This window comes from Hyla sarda, chromosome 11, assembly GCF_029499605.1.
Source record: "Hyla sarda isolate aHylSar1 chromosome 11, aHylSar1.hap1, whole genome shotgun sequence".
NCBI lineage: Eukaryota > Metazoa > Chordata > Amphibia > Anura > Hylidae > Hyla > Hyla sarda.
This window is the reverse complement of record NC_079199.1, coordinates 40851219-40873196: the sequence shown is the minus strand read 5'-3', so window position 1 is coordinate 40873196 and position 21978 is coordinate 40851219. Positions and strand designations below refer to the sequence as shown.

Sequence of the window (21978 nt, the reverse complement as noted above, 5' to 3'; positions counted from 1 at the left end):
GCCCGCACTCAGCCGTATAGGGAACCGTAGTTAATGTATGTCTATGGTCGACCACGTTTTTGCCTGCGGTCGGGAAACCGCATACGGTCGAAAAAGCAGCCGACCGGAGGCTGCGGTTCACTCCGGTCGGCTCATAGACATACATTAACTACGGTTCTCGAATACGGCTGAGTGCGGGCGCCGTGATTAAGCCCCACCCACCCCTCCTCCCAGCCGTATACGGGAACCGTAATGACAAACCGTAGTGTGAACCCAGCGTAAGAGAAGTCTGCATCTTACATCATCTGAAGTTCTGCCGCTCCTTCATTTAATGGGAACTGTGGAGTCAGATTTCCTGAGGCTTTACACCCAGCTGTTCACATTGGCCCTTATTTACTAAGAGTGTTGTGTAGGTTTCTTTGTGGGTTTTAATTCCCTACAATTTATTTTCCACGGTATTTACTAAGGTTTCCCTTAGTAAATGCTCTGATTTTTTTTTACACATGCTCTGATCTGTCTGGTTTTCCTCAGCTCAAATCCACCACATTTTATGTGGAAGCCTTAGTAAATGTTAGTTTTTTGTGAAAATTTAGGAAACACACCCCTTTTTGGAGTCCACGCCCATTTCCTGTCGGACACGCCCTTTTTTTGGGTTTTCTTAAAAAAATTGAGAGTTAGTCGGCGTTTTCTCAATTCTGGTGCAAAATCTTGCGCAGACAGAATTTTTGCCGCAATGCGACAGAATCTGGCCCACAACCGGACAAAAAATGTTGGGTTTGAAATAGTAAATGAGGGCCCTTGTGTTTTTCTCAAAAAGGATGGACTGTATGCACTACAAACTAATATCCTATACCCAGTCATGTTGCTATAGTACTGTACGGTAAGTGGCGCACATACCTCTGAAAGTTTATTCCAGTTGAAGGATTTAAGTGGGTTGGTTGGCTGGGGGATATTTTTCTTTTTCAGGGCTTGGCCTAGAGGTCCGGGAGCTGAAGACATAAATCCTAAACGTGGAGGACCTGGTGGTGCAGGTGGACCTCCTGGGGGTGGAGGTGGCGGTGGTGGAGGAGCCATTCCACCAGGTGGAGGAGGAGGTGGTGGCGGAGGAGGCATCATATTTCCAGGTGGCAAAGGTACTGGACCACCTGGGGCACCTGGTGGAGGAGGTGGCCCTCCTGGAATGGGAGCACAGACTGCTCGCTGTGAAAGAAAAAAAAACGTGTTAAGTTTGCAAAAGTTCTAAAAAAAAAAAGTGATAGCTATTAAATGACAAGTGCAGGGATTCCTTACGCTGTTCAGCTCCTGGATTTGTGCTGTTAGTTCCACCACCTGCTGTTTTACTTGCTTGCACTCACTGGACTCCTTCTCCAGCTTCTCCTTCATTTTGTTCAGAGTCTGCATCATCTCTTCTTTCTCCTGAGTCTTTGCATCACATTCTCGCTCTTTCTTCTCCAGTTTTTGCTGTAGCTCATGGTGCTCTAGAATGGTATCAACCATACAAGTCAAGGTATCTGCTGCTTCCTGTTTAAGTGATGTTTTTTACATGCCAGGATATGCTGGTTCGGCCTTAATGGGAATCAACTGGATGAATTTAAGGCCGATTAGATGGTGACACTATGCTTTTTCAGTAGAGCTGCAAATGGTCTGCAGCCACAATATGGAAAGCTAACTGTGGTTTAACAGTAAAGAAAAATCCACAGAACTGTTAAAAGGAGTTGTAGTGTGTTGTTTTTTCTTTAATTTTCATTGTAAAGCATTTGCTGCTTTTTGTTTTAAATTAATAAGATCCATATGATAACCAGAATTATACCAGCTGGTATACACTTACAGCTAGTAAACAGTCTAATAAAACGCCAAACAAGGAAGGAGGGGGCAGCATCCTGGTTCTGATAAAACTGAATCACATGATTCCTCTCAACCACTTAGCATCTCTATAAGGGATCACGTGATGCAGTCTAGTCCCTGACAACCAGGAAGCGTTCCCAGGGGCCTGTTTGATGTAAATACACTACCTAGTGAAACTGTATTAGGACATTGGGGAAATGCTCCAGGTTTTTCATGGTGATATTTTTTCTTTAAAACCGAGTAAAAACACAAAACAAAAAAAAAATACAGAATGCACAATACTGTCTACTTTGGGCTTTTACTTGTTTTACATGAGACAAATGTCAAACACCAGATGGAACGTAATGTCAATGTCTATATGGTAGACCCAATGTAACATTTACCTTTTCTCATCTTCTCTGCCTGCTCCTTCCATTGTTTCACTTCATTCTCATTCACCAGCCTGTGTGGGCAACAAAACATCAAAGTAACCATAGAGGTCACAGTGTAATAAATTTTGCCAAAGGCCAATGTAAGGATAGACAAACCAGGGCTGATCTATAACAGTAGATCAAACATCTGCCCATCCATTAACCATCTACAGGCCACCAGTATAGCTGAAGTCAAACCTTCTGATTTCAAAGTATTATTTCTATCTCATAAGGCGATGGCATATCGCTAGGGATCCAATCTCTGGGACTCCCACCAACCTGAGAAAGAACATGGCACTGCAGCGCCATCAGCTTCAGGAGCTCTTCAGAAAGCTTCAGCACAGCATCAGGTGGCTGGACGCTGCAGTTTTGGGAACCACTGAGGGAGCCAGGGTGCTGTGACTCCATATGTTCTTATAATCAGTGGTGGTCCCAGAAGTCAGTCCCCCATGATCATCAAGTCAAGGAAAAGCCCCATTAAGCTGTCACATGTTTACACCACTTTTGGACATTATGCTTGGTGAGTCCAAACTGTCCGCCATACATATGCCAAAGGCACTTGCACCTGTATGCATCTGCCACTGACTTACTAAAAACAGCTAACACATGAACATATAAGGCTCCATTCACACTACTCTATGAAGCCTTCATTGGTATTTCCGTCAGCTCTGATGAGAAGAAGCAGCACAGAATAAAATACTATAGTGTATCATGCTTACATTCTAACAACATTTTTGACATTGAAATTTTCCAGAGGAGAGCTGTCAGGATCTTGTCCTTTATCGTTTTGGATCACGATTTGCTGAACTATCCGGTCCAGAAGAAGCCAGTAATGTATAGTATTGCCACTTCGTTTATCTGTTCACAAAAAATATAAAAAAAAAATATAATAATTAATGGGACAAAGATGTTCAATAAAAGTTCTATTCTCAAAAGACAAGGGCATAACCTTCATGAAGCCAAGTAACAGATAACATATCGCCTCTGAGAAGAAAACAATTGACATCAAGTGTCATAGGAAAATTCTATAAATAATCATCATGTAGCAAATATGTAATCGAGTGAGACTACAGGAGCCATCCAAGAAGACAGATCTATCGGGAGCACTGTGCCAGGTTGTGTTCTTTTTAGACTTGTGATTTTAAAGGAAAGCGGTCACCCGTTCACTCACACTATAACCTAATACACCGGGTTATAGTGTGGGTGAACGGGAGACAGATGCGGGGTCTCTGACTGCTATACCTACCTGCAGTCCGGAGCCCCGATCCCCCCGAAGGTCTCCCTCTTCCATCGCTGACTTGCGCTCTGAGGCGGGCCCACCGGCTACATTTAAATATTCATAAGCGGCGGTCACGTGACCAGCGCTTACAACTCCTTGGGTTCAACTTCGACAAATAATCCTTGCAAAGAGGTGGCACTCTGAAAAATTCTGTATAATTAAAGTATTTATTCACCCATATGTATATCACAACATTTCAACTTCTCTTTGAAGTCTAAGAAGCAATTGCTTAATGAAGATTTCATAGAGAAGTTGAAACATTGTTGTATGCATATATGTGTGAATAAATACTTTTTTTTCAGAGTTCTTCGGAGCGTTGCCCCTTCGCATTGAATAGAGTGTGCACAGATATGTATACACACACATTATATATATTTCAAACCTTTTGAACTAGAATTCTTAAAACCCTTCATAAATCATCAACAGAAAAGAGTGCTGCTGTCTGAAACACTGTTGCGGCACTCATCCTGTACATAGTGTCCCCCTCCCCCTCGCAGTCTGTGCATTGTACAGATTCCCCGCTGCAGCCTTGTCACATTCTGACACAGGAGGATAAATAAGCAATTACTTTACTGGAGCGGCAGTGCATTCCATTTACAGCTCACATACTTACAAGGCATTTGGAGGCAATGGTGAAGTATAGAAGTAAAGTACGGATAGGATTCGGAGTGCGTTAACCTCTTCCTTATCAGCTCAAACATCTGAGTTGCACTTTTAGTGTCTATGTGAACCTGGACAAATAGGAAACACACATAATATAAACCAGAGGAGAGGATACATCCCACATATACTGTATATGACAAGATAAAGATCGGGACACTCACCAGATCAAATCTTTTGGCAAATTCAAGTTCATCTTCATTTCTCAGCATTTCAAAAAAATCTAAGTGTCTAAAAATGGAAATTATTGCATATGGTTATACTTCCAGAACACCCTTTTTACAACTAGTTTTCACTAAGTTCCATAAAGTATTAAATGCTGGCTATTAAAATAAATGACCGACTATGTAACACATGGACAAAAAAGGGCTCCTGTGGGGTGTTCCCATCTCATATTTAAGGTTTGTCAAGTTCCTATGGCCGTTGGTGGTGATCAGGAAGCCGAAAACAGCTATAAAGGAGAAAGTTATGCGATTTGCGTAACTTTTCTTACCGCATATGGCATAAACCCCCCCACCAAACTATGCTGTTTAGATTGCTTGCAGGGTTATGTTGTTTGCACAACTCCATTGAAAGTCAATGGGGGCTATGTAAAGTGTGTAACTCCCCAGCTTCGGCTGCTTTTGGCTTCTCAACTACCTCCAGCAGCCACAAATAGGTTAAAGTGGCTTAGAAGCTGGTGGCCATTTGCCAAAAAGAAGATAGTTACTGCCAAAGTAGTTGTGGTTTTATTTTGCTCTAGTCTAGAAGTGGCCTAACAAACTATATAAATTCCAGTTGACCCCAATGATTTGGACAGGACTAGATGACCATCTAGTGTGTATGGGGGTGTTTTGACATTCCCTTCAAAGGTAAGGCATGGAAAATTTCAACATGCACAATTCTTTTGTATTCAAAGAAGATAAACTGCTGCCTTATTTGATGGCAACTTATTGCCCTCTTCCCAATGAGAAGAAATAGATGACTACCAATGTGTATGCTCAGCCTAAGGATATATCCATAAACCATGGTACATTATGAGCTTTCTGTTTTAACAGACTGCAGGTGAAGAAAATGCACGAAAAAAAACACATATATATATATATATATATATATCAGAATGAGAGTATCAGACCACTTACCTATCAAGTGTGGAATTGTCATGTTCCCGAAGTTTATCAATTACTGGTTGAATTCCCAACATTAGAAATTCATATCTGAGATGAAGTCGGAAATCTAGACTTTCCTTTAAACAGAAAAATACCAAAGGTTGTTACTTTTCAAAATCAGTTTGAGGAAATTAAACATTGTTTTATGGAGATACACATTTAAAACTAAAAAGTAAACCCCTTACCACACCGGCTCCTTGGCTAAGCACCGCATTAATAAAGGACATGATCGCAGTCTTCAGGCTGACTTCATCCCGATACCTTCCTGTACTTCGATCCAAGTCATTTATTAAAGTCTAAGAAAAAATGGAAAGATAAGCGGTTAGATCTCTTGTGGAAGAAAATGTGGCACACGCAGTTTTTTTGGGTCATGACAATATGTTCAGATATGCCCGATCCTCTGTGTTAACATAACATCTAGCTATACACTAGAACAGATCAAGATGCTGTGGCAAGTATTGAGGAACGAGGTCTGGAGACCTCCACATTGCAGGATTTCAGGCTTTACTACCCATTATTTACTGCTTTAATGCACCTGTACTGTACAACATTAATTTAAATAAAAAAGGTCTTGATAAAAAAAATTCACTGAAGTAATGTTTGCAGCTCTTATGCAGATCTATTTGTCTCCATGGTTACAAAATATAATCTCCATTTGGTATAGCTGAAACTTTAATTTAATTTATTTTTAAAATACCCTGATGCCAAGTGTCAGCTGGCCACAAAGTTACTGTACTTCTGTAATAAAACCATCCTATATAGCTCCTCTTGTATAATGGCTGCAGTGGTCTCCAGCATCATATAACGTAACGTGCAATTAAGAAGACCACTACAGCCATTGCTCTAAAGCAGAGGGGGGGTGTTAATTTCAAAATGTCAGGATACTTCACTGGTTAATGGAAACCCAGTGGACAATTAACACCACAACATAAAAGGGATTAAAACTTCTCTCAGTTATGCTACTACTATAGACAGCAACATTACTGGTGTAGAACCTAGCTGAAAAATACCTATCTAGTATTAAACATACCTAAAAGTGTTGACTAATTCTCTTTTATACGTAGAAGCAATTAAAAATTGTTAGCAAAAGTGTACACGCCCATTAATCTGCCTAAAAATAATTGTAAAAAAAATAAATAAAAAAAAACTATACAATTCGTACATGCTATCAAAATAAAAAAAAAAAACACAATTATGGTATATGGGAAAGTCTGAGTTGGAGTTTCTCCCTTTGTAAGGTCCGGGGATGTCGTAAGTTGCTATTTTATACATAATGACGATTTCCCATCTGTTCAGATATGACTTTTAGATAAGTGATATATATTGTGATATAATAATATAATAGTGCTAACATATGCTATTCATATGTAAACATGCATTCCTATAATCTCACAATGTAATCTTAGACAAAAAATTCCAACATTCCCTATGGATATTTGAAGGGACAAGCAGGTACACAAGGGGTTGGAGGTTATCTGGGATTACAACAATTAAAGTCCGGCATTCTTCATGATGCCCTAAAATCAGCTAGAGCAGACGACAAAATGTGTGTGTTATTTTCAGAAGGGTCAAGAAAACTGATCTTAAAATAAACCAATGTCTTATCTGGGGTTTACAAGGTATGGTCCTGATTTTCATAATGAGAAACAAACAGCTTCTGAAAAATCCAGAAACCCTGTTCAGCTGAGGGCTTTCAAAAATAATGGTTCATAAAAAAAAATTAAAATTAAAAAAATAAGGGAAATAGAAAAAAAATGGCTGGCTAAGGCCACACAAAGACCACATTCCCATCTTGGTTCCTGCACATGTTAGCGACATGTCAAAAAGGTTTACCGACATATGTTTCCAGTAATTCTATTGGATCGAACACAGTATTCAAGACTATCTTTGGTCCATTTCCCAAATGTATGGTCTACATTCAGTCTGATAGAGTCAATGGGCCAGCTGGAAACATTTTGCGTTATACAATGGCAAACCTTTTTGATCAGTGTTCTTCAAAGATACAGACTGCCAATGGATCCAATATCAATAGCCAGCTCAACTGTGGATCATTTCCGCTGATTATTAGATCCTCAGAGATTATTGTAAGGATATTTTTATGGATATTAGTCCGTCAAACTCCACTGTAATAATGCAGAAGGCAGACATTAACATTATTTACTGTATGAAAGTAGTCTTACTTGAAAGCGCGTTCTCTCGCTGGCGTATCTCTGGTAGTGCAACATGGCTTCCAGTACTTTCTTGTGTCCTCCAGGGACCAAGCAGACGGCTCCCATGATTTCAAGCACAGCTACTTTAGTCTTTATGTTCTCGGTGGCCAAACTCTGAGCGATCACATTAATGCTCTCTGAATGGGCCAAGACATGAGCCCGCCCCTGAGAGTTGTTCATCAGCGCTTTGATGCAGCCAATGAGGGAGGTATGTATTTGGGACTCTGCTATTTCATAGTCCATACTTTTGAGGAAGTTCAGTATGCACGTTAAACCATCCATCTCTATGAATCTGGTCACAAACCTGAAGGAAGGCACAAAAACACAAACATTAATAAGCAACAACTCTACTTTGAAATGTGTAAGTTGACAACCACTTTCCATATACAACAATAGAACAATAAGATAATCCACTATGCTAGTGCACCTCTAAGACCTGCCTGACGTACAACAAGGCAACACACAAGTCATTTTTTGCTTTCCCTAATGTAAAGATCTACACCTAATACCCGCCAATCTCTCAATAAATAAGGCCAATATTAAGCTCTTAATGCCCCATGACATACTATCACATCATGGAGGTATTAAGGATCTATAAAGTGGGCTCAGGAGCTAAGCCTGGTCAATACATGATGGCTGTCAGCTGTTAACTGTAGAAACAAGGAAATAAGCGCTCCATAGAATAATATTGTTGTGCCCAGGGAGCCAATTGTATATAAATTAAAACTGCTCACCCTGGGTAGAAACATACACAACAATGGGACAAGTATGAGAATGATGATGGTCGTCTGCTGCCCTCTGGAGAATATGTGGTTGTAGATATAGGGCTTCAAAGGATCCCGGCTCATGGCGCTGATCGACCAAGCAGGAGGATATGTTAAAAAGAGGGTTTATTGACCAGAATGCAACGCGTTTCGCTGCGCATGGGCAGCTTCCTGAGGAAGCTGCGCATGCGCAGCAAAACGCGTTGCATTCTGGTCAATAAACCCTCTTTTTAACATATCCTCCTGCTTGGTCGATCAGCGCAGTGAGCCGGGATCCTTTGAAGCCCTATAGCTACAGCTGTTAACTGTAGCTGATACCAGCCACCAGAGGCTTATATTGGAGAGAACTTCAAACTCAATAGTGACTACGGCATCAAGGTGGCTTGACAAAAAAAATGTAGGCCTTCATCACCGTTCAGTTGTAATGGAAATCAAGAGCCTAGTGTAGGGTAGGCCATTTGGGTGTAATAGGATTATAATCGTGACAGGCCTAACAGTAATAGGAGATTGGAAAAATGATGCTGCAGTACACATTCAGGGTTAAGGATTTGAAGTTTTTAAAGATGGTTAAAAAGCACCTCTTTAATATGTTAAAACACACGCCTGTCATTTATATAAAATAAAAAAATCTAAGCAGCAATAAAAATTCATTAATATCACCACTTCATCACCATCAGAAACTTTCAGACTATTAGATCCTTATGTTATTCATCTCACATGGTGAATACCGTAAAAAGGATTCCAAATTTTTTTTGGTCACCTTGCCTCCAAAGACCAGCATAATTTAAAAATATAAAACAAAGTAATGGTTCTTGGAAGGCGTGGAGGCAAAAAAAAATAAATAAATAGACCAGACATTATGGGGTTACATAGGGGGACACTAATCTTATAGTAAAGCCATGTAATCCAGAAAAGGGATCTAATCTCTTAGGCTGGGTTCACATTACGGAATTTCGGAGTAGATTTCTATTTTAAATTTCTGCTTCGAAATTCCGATCCGGCAGAATCCCATGGCGGTCCATGAGATTCTGCTACACAGCCCACAATACAGAATATCAGCGGCAGATATTTCACCTCAGATTTCTCAGCCAAAAGAATGATCTCGGTCATTCTTTAGGCGGATTGCCATCTATGTGGACAGCAATGTCCGTGTGGTTCTACCGGTGACCGATTCAATTGGGAATCTCCCGACATAATTTTTTCTGGCCGGAATTTCCTTGGTGTGAACATAGCCTAATACTTTTAAACTCTCTAGAAATACCTTTTTTTCCCCTAGAAATTATTTCATTTTTAACTTAAAGCAAAGAAGTAAAAAATAAAACTACAATACGAACTGTACTGACCTCATAGGCTTCGTCCTCAGCGCAGTTTTTAAGCTCTCTATAGTTTTGTTCCTTTCGTCTTCATCTTCCTTCTCCATTGCCAATAACGTTCTTCTCTGTGACATGGGAAATGGAGAAGTTAATAGCTTGTTCATTAAAAGCTTAATAGGATCATTAGCTATTTATTGTATCTTGGGAGTGTAGAGGAAATACCAACATACCAAAACACTCTAAATACTTGGGACTTAAATAAATAAAAGAATAAAAATTGGTCGTGACAACACTAAAAAAGGGCACTGATGGAGGCTGATTTGGGGACAGAAGGATGGCACTCTGTGCTGGTTCAACCATCTGCTATAGACAGAACAGACAATGATTTTATCCGGATTAACATGAATTTTTATTCACAGAGCAAAAATAATGTTTAACCCTCGGTAGTATAAGCAGTCATTAAAATTATTTTACATTTATGAAAGCATGACGGGAAAAAAATAAAAATAAACTAAAAAGAGATTTATGAAGAATGGGTTCTGTTTCTTTTTTAGGAGACCCTAGTTCAGTTTGGTTGAGATGGTTTTCTTCCCTCTTTAGCAGAGTTAATTTGTATACTGTATTTATATTCCCATGGAGCACTGCCTAAATATAAGTCTTCATATACCAATTGGCCTTGTCAATACTAAAACAGTACACTACCGGAGATAACTTAATAAAAGCATATTGGATTTTGAGGGGAACATGAAATATTTGTTTGTCAATGCCACACACTGAAATCTAAATAAATGACAGTGAATGTGTTGGATTGTGAGAGGCCACAACCCTCCCTGCCAAATCCCAACAACTTTTTAGTGGCGAGCGCATGGTTAAAAAAAAATCTACAACTTTTATAAGACAGACAGCTGCAGTACAAGGCCTAACAAATTCCTCTCATAATGTTTTGGTATAATAAGAATTCACTCACATTAGATCAAACTATGCCCCCAACTGGGGGTAGAGATAACTTTTTACAGTAGTGACCTATATCATTAGTGCCACTTTAAAAGAATTGGTTGATAAAGGAAATCTGGTTTAAGAGCTCAATAGTTCACCATTTAATGTGTTTTTTAATAGTGGTGATGGGGTGGTAAAAGACACTCACCTATACAAAGTCTTTATGCCTTAGGGTACGTTCACAAGGGCAGATTTATTTGCGGGTTTCCCGCTGCATATTTGAAAGCGGGCGGCTCTTCTCGGCTGTCCGCAGCATTTTATAAACAGAATTGTATATTCCCAATTAATACTGCCTTCACACGGCTGCCTAAACCTGTCCCGTTCTCCCGTCAAAAAAAAAAATAAAAAACAGATAATAACCGATGCAAATTGATGTTATTCGTTTGTATCCGTTATTGTTCAGTTAAGAAAACCCCAAAAATAATAGTTTTATTCTGAACATGCTCAGAAGTAAAAATGGGTTGAAAAAACGGATGCAAACGGATGACATTAAAGGCTCATCCGTTTTCCATAGAATTCAATGTTAAATTTACTGTATCCGTTTTTCTGATGGAAGAAAAATACTGCATGTGCCATTTTTTCTGCCGTCAAAAAAAAAAAAGGAAAGGAGTGCAGACTGGTACAAACGGATGTAAACGGATTGTAGTAAAAATCCCATTGACAAAATAGTTTTTAATCCGTTTACAGCCTGCAAGAACGGAACCGAAACGGCGGGGAAAAAAACAAAAAAAAAAATGGGACAGACGGCCGTGTGAACGCATCCTAACTTAGAACATATTAGCTCTCTGCTTTCCTTCGTGTAGGCCTTCATTGTGCGCTCGGTGGGAGTCATTGACCCTTTCTGACCAGCACCGTGAAGGTGCACACATGCATGCCACCCTCACTGATCAAACAGGAAAGGCCATCCATTTTTAGGCCCTGGTGTAGTCCGCTATGGTTATATCTAAGGCCACAGTGGCTTGTTCTTCAAGAGCATCAGTGAGTCACTTTCAAAAGGAGTCACCTACTTTAGAAAGACTAAGGTTAAAGAGTTACTCTGCTGCCAGACATCCTATCCCCTATTTCCACTGCTGCCCCCCCCCCCCCCCATCTCCTGCAGAACCCTGGCTTCTAAACAAACACCGGGTTCCTGCGGCAGTGGTCATGACATCACGGCCATGCCCCTTGTGATGTCACCCCACGCCCCCTCCATTCATGCCTATGGGAGGGGGGGGGGGTGTCGGCAGACACGCCCCCTCCCATAGAAAGGAATGGAGGGGCGTGGCGTGACGTCACAAGGGGCATGGCCGTGAAGCCACGATCACGGCTTCCGGCTTAGAGCATTCCAAACAAAAATGTTCCACCAGAATACCCCTAATAATAACCTCAAACTACAAACATTTTTATTGCAATGTCGTATGGATCCCAAAGTGGAGAGTGAAATAAAATTATTAATATAAATATAATAAAGAGGAAATGTCAGAACTACATAATTTACAAGCCCGGTACATAAAAGCAAGGCCAAGTTCCTAGAAAGTAAGGCTTAGAAATCCCTTTCATCAACTTGCAATTTACAGACTAATCCGACAATACATGGAAGTGCTGAAATGCTCCATGTTTGCAATTGTATTTTATAAAGACAAACAGAGCAACAGGTCATTGGAGTTTGCAAAAACGATTGCAAACATTCAGCCTTCAACAAGTGCAATGGATAGAAAAGGAGAGGGAAAGACGGTTGGGTTAATTCTATTGTATTGTGTGACTTGCCCCTTGGTAATACATGTGGACAGCTGTCAGAAATGGTACAAAGCAATCCTGTGCCCTGCAGGGCTCGCCGACTAGTGATGTCATTTATTCCATCGCTCCCTAGCAAAATTCAACAAAGACAGCACAGAGGAGGGAGGCTTAATCTCTCTAATATGCAGCTGCTACATGTGAAATGTATAGACCATCCAGTAGCTGTTCATCCATTAGCCATGGAGTAGTCAATATATTCCAAGCCCTCGGCGCTGCTTTGTTACTGATGGAAAATCTTCTTAACACATGAACGGTGCCATTCTTACGTTATTGTGTAATAAATGTCTAAAGAAATGAAGACCTTAAAGGGGTACTACACCCCTAGACATCCAAAGGATAAGATGTCTGATCGCGGGGGTCCCACCGGTGTGGCCCCCGCGATCTCCCTGCTGCACCCGGCATTCGTTTAGAGCGTCGGGTGCAACGGCAGAGGCTTGTGATGTCACGGCCAAGCCCCCTCAGTGCAAGTCTATGGGAGGTGGGCGTGACGGCTGTCACGCCCCCTCCCATAGACTTGCATTGAGGGGGGCATGGTCGTGAAGTCACGAGCGGAGCGTGACGTCACTCCGCATCCCCGTCATTCAGAGTCATGCACCGGATGTCAGGGGTGCCGCAGCCGAGATCACAGGTCTTATCCCCTATCCTTTGTTACATTATATGCCATGAGTAAGGGTAGCAATACCCGAAACGCATAGGCTACGATGCTCTGTGTTTGTGATTTTATGCCACAATAAACCTAAGAAGCATCGGACATCTGTTGGCGGACATTCCTTTCTTGCTTTGTTACATTATATCCTATTTCCAGGGCTATACTGCAACTTATGCAAGGTGCTGCCGATGTATTCTTAAAGGAGTATTCCAGGCAAAAACTTTTTTTTATATATCAACTGGCTCCGGAAAGTTAAACAGATTTGTAAATTACTTCTATTAAAAAATCTTAATCCTTCCAATAGTTATTAGCTTCTGAAGTTTTCTGTCTAACTGCTCAATGATGATGTCACGTCCCGGGAGCTGTGCATGATGGGAGAATATCCCCATAGGAGCTGGACAGCTCCCGGGACCTGAGTCATCAGAAAGCAGTTAGACAGAAAACAGCAACTCAACTTCAGAAGCTAATAACTATTGGAAGGATTAAGATTTTTTAATAAAAGTAATTTACAAATCTGTTTAACTTTCCGGAGCCAGTTGATATATAAAAAAAAGTTTTGGCCTGGAATACCCCTTTAAGTATTTGCTCCTGCATGTTTTTTTCATGCTATAACATGAGATGGTGACTTTCAAGCTTTTTCAAACTTGCAAAGTGTATTAGAGATAAGCGAACTTAGGCTGGTTTCCCATAACGTCGACCACGGTTTTAGGTCCGGTTGTAAAAGCGCATACGGGGCAAAAATGAGCCGACCGAACGTTTCACTGCGTTCACTCATTGAAATGAAATACATACGGCAGCACATAGAAAGGCATACGGGAGCGCAAGTTTTTAGCTCTCCCCTGCCGTTTGCGCTCCCGTATGGAGGAAAATGTAATGGGAACCCAGACTTACAGTAATTCGATTCGTCACTAACTTCTCGGCTCGGCAGTTGCTGACTTTATCCTGCATAAATTAGTTCAGCTTTCAGGTGCTTCGGAGGCTGGAAAAGGTGGATACAGTCCTAGGAGAGAGTCTCCAGCACACCGGAGCACCTGAAAGCTGAACTCCTTTAGGCAGGATAAAGTCAGCAACTGCTTAGCTGAGAAGTTCGTGACGAATGGAATCACTGTAACTTCGCTCATCTCTAGTGTCTATTTACATTGCAGATCCCCTGTAGATGTATTGCAGAATTTCCCCAATAACTTAAATGAGGAAGTAATCATTTGTAAAAATTTGCAGTGTTGTGGTTTTTGCTACAAAAAAACACCATGGATCAGCAGTAAAACCCGTAACTGCAGATTTGAAATTTTTTTTATTTATTTTTTCATATTCTGTACCAAAATCTGCAAAACAATCCACAGCAATTTGGTGGAGATATTTGTGCAAAAATGCATTTCTGCTAAATGCGGCTGTACCCAGAGGCTATGTTAACACAATGTTTAGCAGACAAAAATAGTCTGACATTTTTCTTTGTTTTTAAATTTTTTTTTGCACTTGGGCAGTTTTTTTTTGCCTTTTTACACCATTTTATTGGCAGTTGTTTTATTGTACTGTTAAATGTTTTATGGGCATAGCAAATGCCATATCTCAAAATTTTCAATTTTTGATTGGGATGTCCCAAAATACAGCAATATTTTGGTATATAAATGACTAAATAAAAGACTCCATAACAAGCATGTGCAGAGGAAAAGTTGAACAGTTGCCAACTGACTCCAAATACTCTTAGTGCACATAGATTAAAGGTGTTGTCTTGGGGGGGGATTAATAGGCTCACCACCACATGCTGACATTCCTGGTCTTCCAAATGGTCACCGCTTCTTTCTGGTTCCTGTGATGTGCTGAATGTAAAGGGACAACCCCACTCAACCAATCACTGAATGAGGCAGAATACCACTGTAGAATGTGAATGACTGAGCAGGCAGTACCTGTGGGGTAGGCACGTGACAGTGACCATGAAGAAGAGATGACCAGGAGAGTCAGTGCAGCACCTGTGGAGGACCAGGAGAGGTGAGTATTTCTTGTTTTAGATATTTACTCCATACCCCAGCTACAAAGAATATTTTTCCCCTGGACAACCCTTTGAAGGGTGTTTTTGCACAGGAATGATGAATGTAGAATATCCACAGCATATTATAGTACTAGCATTTTTAAATAAATGTCTCCTTACGCTACAGAAATGTTAAATAAATTCTCCTTACGCTACAGAAAAAAGATTTTATTTAAAATTTTTCTCAATTGATTTCAATAGAGGAAATAAACATTTTCAATAAATTTGCAGTGCAGCGACAAAGCTTCACCATGTGGTGCTGAAATGCTGCAGCGCAACATTTTTGTTCTCGGTGGAGGACCCTAAATCATATTAGGTTTACATTTAAGGGCACAACTTGTTTTACTGTTAGAATTTCAGGCACTTCACTATGAACAGTTCTCTCTTTAATGATCTTGTGAAAATATGGAGACACCAGTCTGCCCTTCAGTGATTCAGTGACCTAGAAAATGTAATGAAGTCAGCCACATACCACTATACAATTTGGTGTCTAATCTATTAATGACACCATTACGACTGGCTTAATAGGCAAATTACCATTTTCTATAAGTCTTATCAGCTAAATGTACGCAGCTGTGCAGGAAGAGATTACCCGCCTCTGTTGGATTGTTTTGACCCAGCTGCAGTTTTGGGCACGCAAGCTTATAACCAGTACCAGTGCGAGGGTTTCCCTATTTAGGTCAACCAAATAAAATATACAGATACTGTCCATGCATTATGCCACAATGGTGTGGTATGCCTTCATCCCTCTGGAACACAAGTATTGGCTATGCAATGGCCGATAACTTGTATTACATCCCTAAGGAATAGCTTTCATTTACAAAGAGTGCTTGGTTTTTACTAGTGTGAAATGTTTCTGACTTCACTATTTACTATTGGAATTCACATATTTACAAGTCGGGAACATTTTCTGACCAGCTTTTTCTAGGTGGAAATTTCCAGCCAATTATTCACAGGAAAGCACACCCCTTTTCAGACAGACCACACCCCTTTTTCAGCTTTTAATAATGCAATGTCGGGTTAGTTTAATTTTCCTGGCGCACACTGTCACAGACTGGCGCATACATGTTGCAGACACTATGCGCCAAAATAACCCGACAAAACACTAGTGAGTTTTAATGAGGGCTATTATATTGGACCCAACAGTTTGGAAGCTTTAGATCTAACAAGTAAAGGCTAAACATTATTATGTTCAAGCATAGTGTAAGACTAAATCTAAAATCCTTCAAGAGACTGCAAACTCCATTTTATATGACTTTATAAGGTTGTAATCACACTCCCATCATGGTCTTTGTTGCAATAGAAACAATGGCGGCAGTGCTTGATCCATCACACAACGGATACCAATAGTGTCCAAATTCCCCATTGACTTATAATGCAGTCTGTTGAGTATTGTTTAGGAGTTAGTGCTGTATGTTGTGATATTGTTCCTATTAAATCTGGCAGAACCATTATAAGAGGCTCCAAATGGAGGGCTGTGAAGCGTGATCTCCTACTAGTGTTACTGGATGCATTTTTCCAACTGAATTATGTATGCAAGCCCTGGCCTGACTGCAGGTCCGATGAACCAAACTGACAGCTGTCCATCCGGGTCTTCAGACCAGATGTTGGAACAGGACAAATGTGTCCACATTATACTAGTGTGAACCCAGCCCAAATGAAGGTACTTTCTGATGGTAACCTACAGCTATACTTTTTAAAGTACAAAAAGGCTGAATAAAATCCTGTTTTATGGAGCTACAACTAGTGGTACAGAATGACCTGCCTGACATTGCAGATTCTCTTTATATATTCTGACCACCAACACGAAAATATTACCCACATGATCCAAAAGGGCCAACATGGCCAATGAGCACATTTTTAAGAAATAGCTGCTTGGCTTTATCTGGTTATCTCTCGTAAACACTTCTATCTATTCAGCCCAGACATACGTCCCCATTGACTTCACACAAAGACAATCTCAGCTGTCCATAGAAAACTCTGCACAAGACTCCTTTCCACAAGAGGATAAAACAACTGCTCTTTTCATGAGATCCTCTATTTGTCCTGTTTATCTTGAGAGATTCGAGGAGATATTTATTCTATCTGGAGTATGCACCTGGCAGATTTCCACACTGCAGTTGGTTGACAGCTGTGCCGTGCCACCATCACGCCCTACAAATAAATCTTATCACTGACACCCATTCAACGGTCTGAGATAAAGGCGAGTGGACAGACAAGGCTGTAGTGTGCCGCAGATAAACAAGGGCACGTTTCCCAAAAATGGGAAGTGGGAAGGAACAAGCTACATGTACACAGAAGTCAACTTGTGAATTTCTAGAACTCAATTACATGAACCCTCCAGAGACAAGATTATGTCTAGTGCATGACACAGGAAAGCTCTAGTTATATCCTTAGGTCATGCGCTGCCCTTTCAGTGGGCGTAAAGGGGAGGTAGAGGTTTTGGCATGATAGTTTAAAGCGTACCTGTCAGATTTCTACGACCTATATTTTTCTCAGAATAACCTTTATTTACTTGCCATCATTGCTCAGTGAGGTTTCTGTCCCTCTTCTCCTCACTGTGATGACTCCTCCCCCTCCCTCTGCTCTGAGTCACAGAGGGCTCTGGACCTGCCTGCAGCCCTGTCAATCAACCATGGTGTCCACGACATGTTGATGACCACTGGACACTGCAGGTGTGGTATGTGTCCCAGGAAGCAACTGTTCAACCCCCCCAAAATAGGTCATGCATACAGAAAGTAGATGTTATTTTCTGTGAAAGGCCGCTCCAAGCAAGACCTGGTATAGGGGAAATATAGCACTACATAGCATCCATTCAATTAAATGGCCATCCATGTAAGGATGGCACAACTCCCCCCAAACAGCAGCTGCTAATACAGAGCACCTCCCTGTTATGGCTTGTATAAGGGTTCAAGAATGAGGGGCCCTCCCTTTATGGCATCCACATGGAACAACCCCTTGAAACCCCACAAGGAGCACACCATGTAAATAACCATTATTTTTTTTTTATATTAGTTTTCAATAGTTTCTACAAACTGTGATTAAAGGGCTATTCTGGGGGCGACTTATTTTAACCATCCTTCTGAGCACAATTTAACATAGGAAGTACTGCCAAGCCATCAGAATGGCTGCAGGAAAGCTTTTCTTGAGTTGGCACGAAGAATTGCCAGTCAACCAATCCGTGGCCACAGCGGTGTCCTGCCTCAACCACTTATTGGCTAAGCAAGCAATACCACATGTAGACCCTGACCCTTAGGAAGGACTGCACAGTGAGACCTGTCTCTATCAGAAAAGTGGTGCGGGATTGAAGAAAGAAGGTTAGTATTTTTTTTTCCTCCTATTTACCATCTGCCTGAGCAAAATTAAATAATAAAAGTGACCCCTTTAACTGAGAATACTAGGACTTGTAGTTTTAAAACAAACAGGATACTTACAGCAGCCATAGAATTTAGTTCATCAATGTAGAACTCTGGCCAACTTGTAGCACTTTTGTCTTCTTCTTGGTCCTAAACAGAAAAATAAAAAACAGAAAATACATTTTAATACAAATAACTATTCTATAGACAGAATAAGTGCAGAACACAATATAATCCCCAAATCTCTTTCACAGGGTTGCCGAATGAATGAGGTGCATGGAAGCAAGAAATCCCCTAACCACCATCCGTGCCCCCATCCTCCCCAACCCTCAGTCACTAAGGGTTACACAAGAATTAAAGCAAAATTGTTATTTTTCATTTATAAACTAAAGAGAAGAAGAAAGTCTTGAAGATGAAAAGATGCCCTTGAAAGACCTGTAGAAGAAAGACAAACTGGATTCTTTTAATGAGTTGTCACAACTGGTTTACATTTATAATAAAAAGACGGAATAATTACATTAGTCTTCAAGAAAACATCTAAGGAGCAGGATTTATTAGAAAAAAAAAGGAAAATATGGCCGACACATTGTACCAGAGTGATGGTCTGTTGGAAACACAAAAGATGATGTCTATGGAGGACACACATCTAAATAAAGGAAAATTTAATAAATTTAACAGATTTTGGGTTTGTAATGGCTTTTTGCTTTATTCTCTATGTAGAGTATTTCACCAATGTACCCACTTTTAGATATACAGCTTTGTACATAGATGTACAGCCTCCACTGAGCATCCATAACATTACAACTTAACACCTACTTAAATTTGTGTAGGTTCTCCTTGGACACTTAAAGGGGTACTCCACTGAGCAGCGTTCGGAAAAAATTTTCAAACACTGTTTTCGCGCTGCTCTGAGTATCATGCCTCCTCAATGGGAATCTATGGCCCTCCCATAGACTTGCATTGAGGGGGCTTGACCGACCCCGACAGCGCGAAAATAGCGTTCGGAACATTTATTTCCGAACGCTGCTCAGTGGAGTACCCCTTTAAACAGCTCTGAGATATGGACTGCCCATGCACTCTCAAGGTGTTCTGTGGCATTGGCACCAAGACGTTAGCAGCAGATCCTTTAAGGTCTGTTCACATATACAGAATCATGTGCATATTCATGCTGCAGATTTTAAGCAGTGTTCAGTGATTTAGTTTACATTGAAATCTGCAGATTCAAATCTGTATGAATAAGTTTTTTCTTTCCCCCAGACCTGTCCTGGATAGGCAAAAATCTAAGCGGTGGAAGTCCAACTCCTGGACCTATCCCTGATCAGCTGATTGAAGGGGCCACAACATTCATGAAAGTGCTAAGACATATTCATTTCCTATTAGATACAGCTCTGTACATTTGGTAGCAGCTCTATCTAGGACCACACTTCCTTCCATTGACTTTAGTGACAGCAGATGCATCTGATCAGATATTAAAGATCTATACTAAGAATAGGTAATATCCTGTAAGCTGTGAGATGCAGCCTTCACTACACAGATACTTGATCAGAGTTTTGAGGCCAAGTCAACACCTTGAACTCTTAGGGTGCATTTACATCACGATTTTGCCATACTGTTTTACATCGATATATGTCCGGGCATGCTGGGAGTTGTAGTTTTGCAACAGCTGGAGGCACCCTGGTTGGGAAACCCTGCACTAAAAGACCCCTTTATTAAAGACATCAAAATCCAAAGCTTTATAGATAGCAGTGGTCCCCAACCCAGTCCTCAGGGCCAACCAACATACAGGTTTTTTTTTAAAGCGCAACTGTCTTGAAATCTGGGTGCTATAATCTGCACACAGCCTTTGTACTGTGTGTAGATGGTGTGTACATCTTAAATGTTTTTACCTCATTTTTGCAGGCTTTCATGACCCCAAAAAATGCTTTTGATCACAGCCACTGAAAGTCGGATAAGCGTGGCGCGAGGTACGAGATGCCCCATCATCGCTACCCCCACCCCCTGTATGTCACACAGGTCCCAACGCATGCGACCTTCAGCTCATCTAACGTGTGCGCTGCCGCGTTTTATCCAGGCAAGCGCTTGCTCCCGCCGCTGTCTGCCTCCTCAGTGTGCCTGTGCAGTGCTAGATGCAGAGAGCGTACTTCCTCTCTGCCCCTAGTATCAGGAACTGAAGGGCGCATGCGCTGGGACCTATGTGTCAATCACACAGCGCTCCCAGCGCTGACATACAGGGTGTGGGCGTGGCGGCGGCGGGGCATCGCGTACCTTGCGCCACGCCTATCCGACTGTCAGTAGCTGTGATCAAAAGCATTTTTTGGGGTCATGGAAGCCTGCAAAAATTTGGTAAAAACATTGCTGTACACACCATCTGCACACAGTACAAAGGCTGTGTGCAGGTTATAGCACCCGGATTTCATGACAATTGCACTTTAAGTTACTAAATCACAGACAACACTAAAACTTAACATTTATTATAATCTCTTAAAATATATAATATATATGTCCACATTACCATCCGGTAAAAATACCTATTGTCAACTGTATACCAACAGTTGTGGAAACAATGTTCCAACTAGTAAACAACATTGTCAAAAAAGTGACTAAGTCACCCACAGATTACATCCGCCAATGCCAGAACAGAAATTAGATGCACAAATAGCTGGGGGTCGCGTAACTAGTTAGCAAGGAAACCTCACCCGGCCCGGACACCGAAAGAATTGACAGATTGATAGCTCTTTCTCGATTTTGTGGCTGGTGGTGCATGGCCTTTCTTAGTTGGTGGAGCGATTTGTCTAGTTAATTCTGATAACAAACGAGACTCCTCCATGCTAACTAGTTACACGACCCCCGGCTACTTGTGCATCTAATTTCTGTTCTGGCATTGGCGGCTGTAAACTTAGTCACATTTTTTACGTTGTTTACCGGTTGGAACATTGTTTCCACAACTGTTGGTCCACAGTTGACAATGGGAACAATTTGTATTTTTACCGGATGTTAATGTGGACACGCATATATTTATATTAAGAGATATAATAAATGTTAAGTTTTAGTGTTTTTTTTGTGATTTTGTTGGTGACGGACACTTTTTGACACCATCTTCTTTCAGTGATTTTTAAGTTACTCCATAGGAATAGACCAAGAAAAAATTGAAATCCCGGACTGCTGGTGTGCCTTGAGGACTGGGTAGGGGACGTCTGCCCTATAGGATTAAAAAAAGCTGGGGACCAAGGGCCAGGAAAGCAAGGAAAATGTGCTGTTATGTTCCCATAACCAATCCATGACTATATGACCCTTGGCATGGTACATTGTCCTACCATAGGGTAAACAGCTGCCATGAAGGTATGAAATTGGTTAGCCACAAATGTCCATTCACAGAGCAGCAAAAATGTGTCAAAAAAAGATTCCCTACACAATTACACCACTTTCACCAGCCTGAACTGTCCACACGTGACAGGAAGGGTTCATCAATGCATGCTGCTTGGTCCAAAGTCTGACCCTCCCATTGGCATGATGCCAAAGATATCTGCATTGTCCGCTGTTCACTGATACAATTTTTGTGCTCTTTTG

General features: G+C 41.1%; 1 protein-coding gene across 8 annotated transcripts in view; it reads right to left on the bottom strand.

Annotated features, from left to right (window-relative positions):
- Positions 1–21978, bottom strand: part of DAAM1 (dishevelled associated activator of morphogenesis 1) — a 202986-nt gene that overhangs the window by 42553 nt on the left and 138455 nt on the right. For all 8 annotated transcript variants that reach the window (XR_008848986.1, XM_056546901.1, XM_056546905.1 and 5 more), the window contains 11 exons: positions 18490–18561; positions 9639–9733; positions 7502–7835; positions 5507–5617; positions 5295–5398; positions 4338–4404; positions 4127–4244; positions 2954–3092; positions 2208–2266; positions 1270–1457; positions 877–1179 (listed from right to left, as the gene is read on the bottom strand). Coding sequence is in view for 7 of the 8 variants with exons in the window: in XM_056546901.1 (XP_056402876.1) it covers positions 877–1179; positions 1270–1457; positions 2208–2266; positions 2954–3092; positions 4127–4244; positions 4338–4404; positions 5295–5398; positions 5507–5617; positions 7502–7835; positions 9639–9733; positions 18490–18561 (1590 nt within the window). In the remaining variant the exon portion in view is untranslated. The remainder of the gene's footprint in view (positions 1–876; positions 1180–1269; positions 1458–2207; positions 2267–2953; positions 3093–4126; positions 4245–4337; positions 4405–5294; positions 5399–5506; positions 5618–7501; positions 7836–9638; positions 9734–18489; positions 18562–21978) is intronic.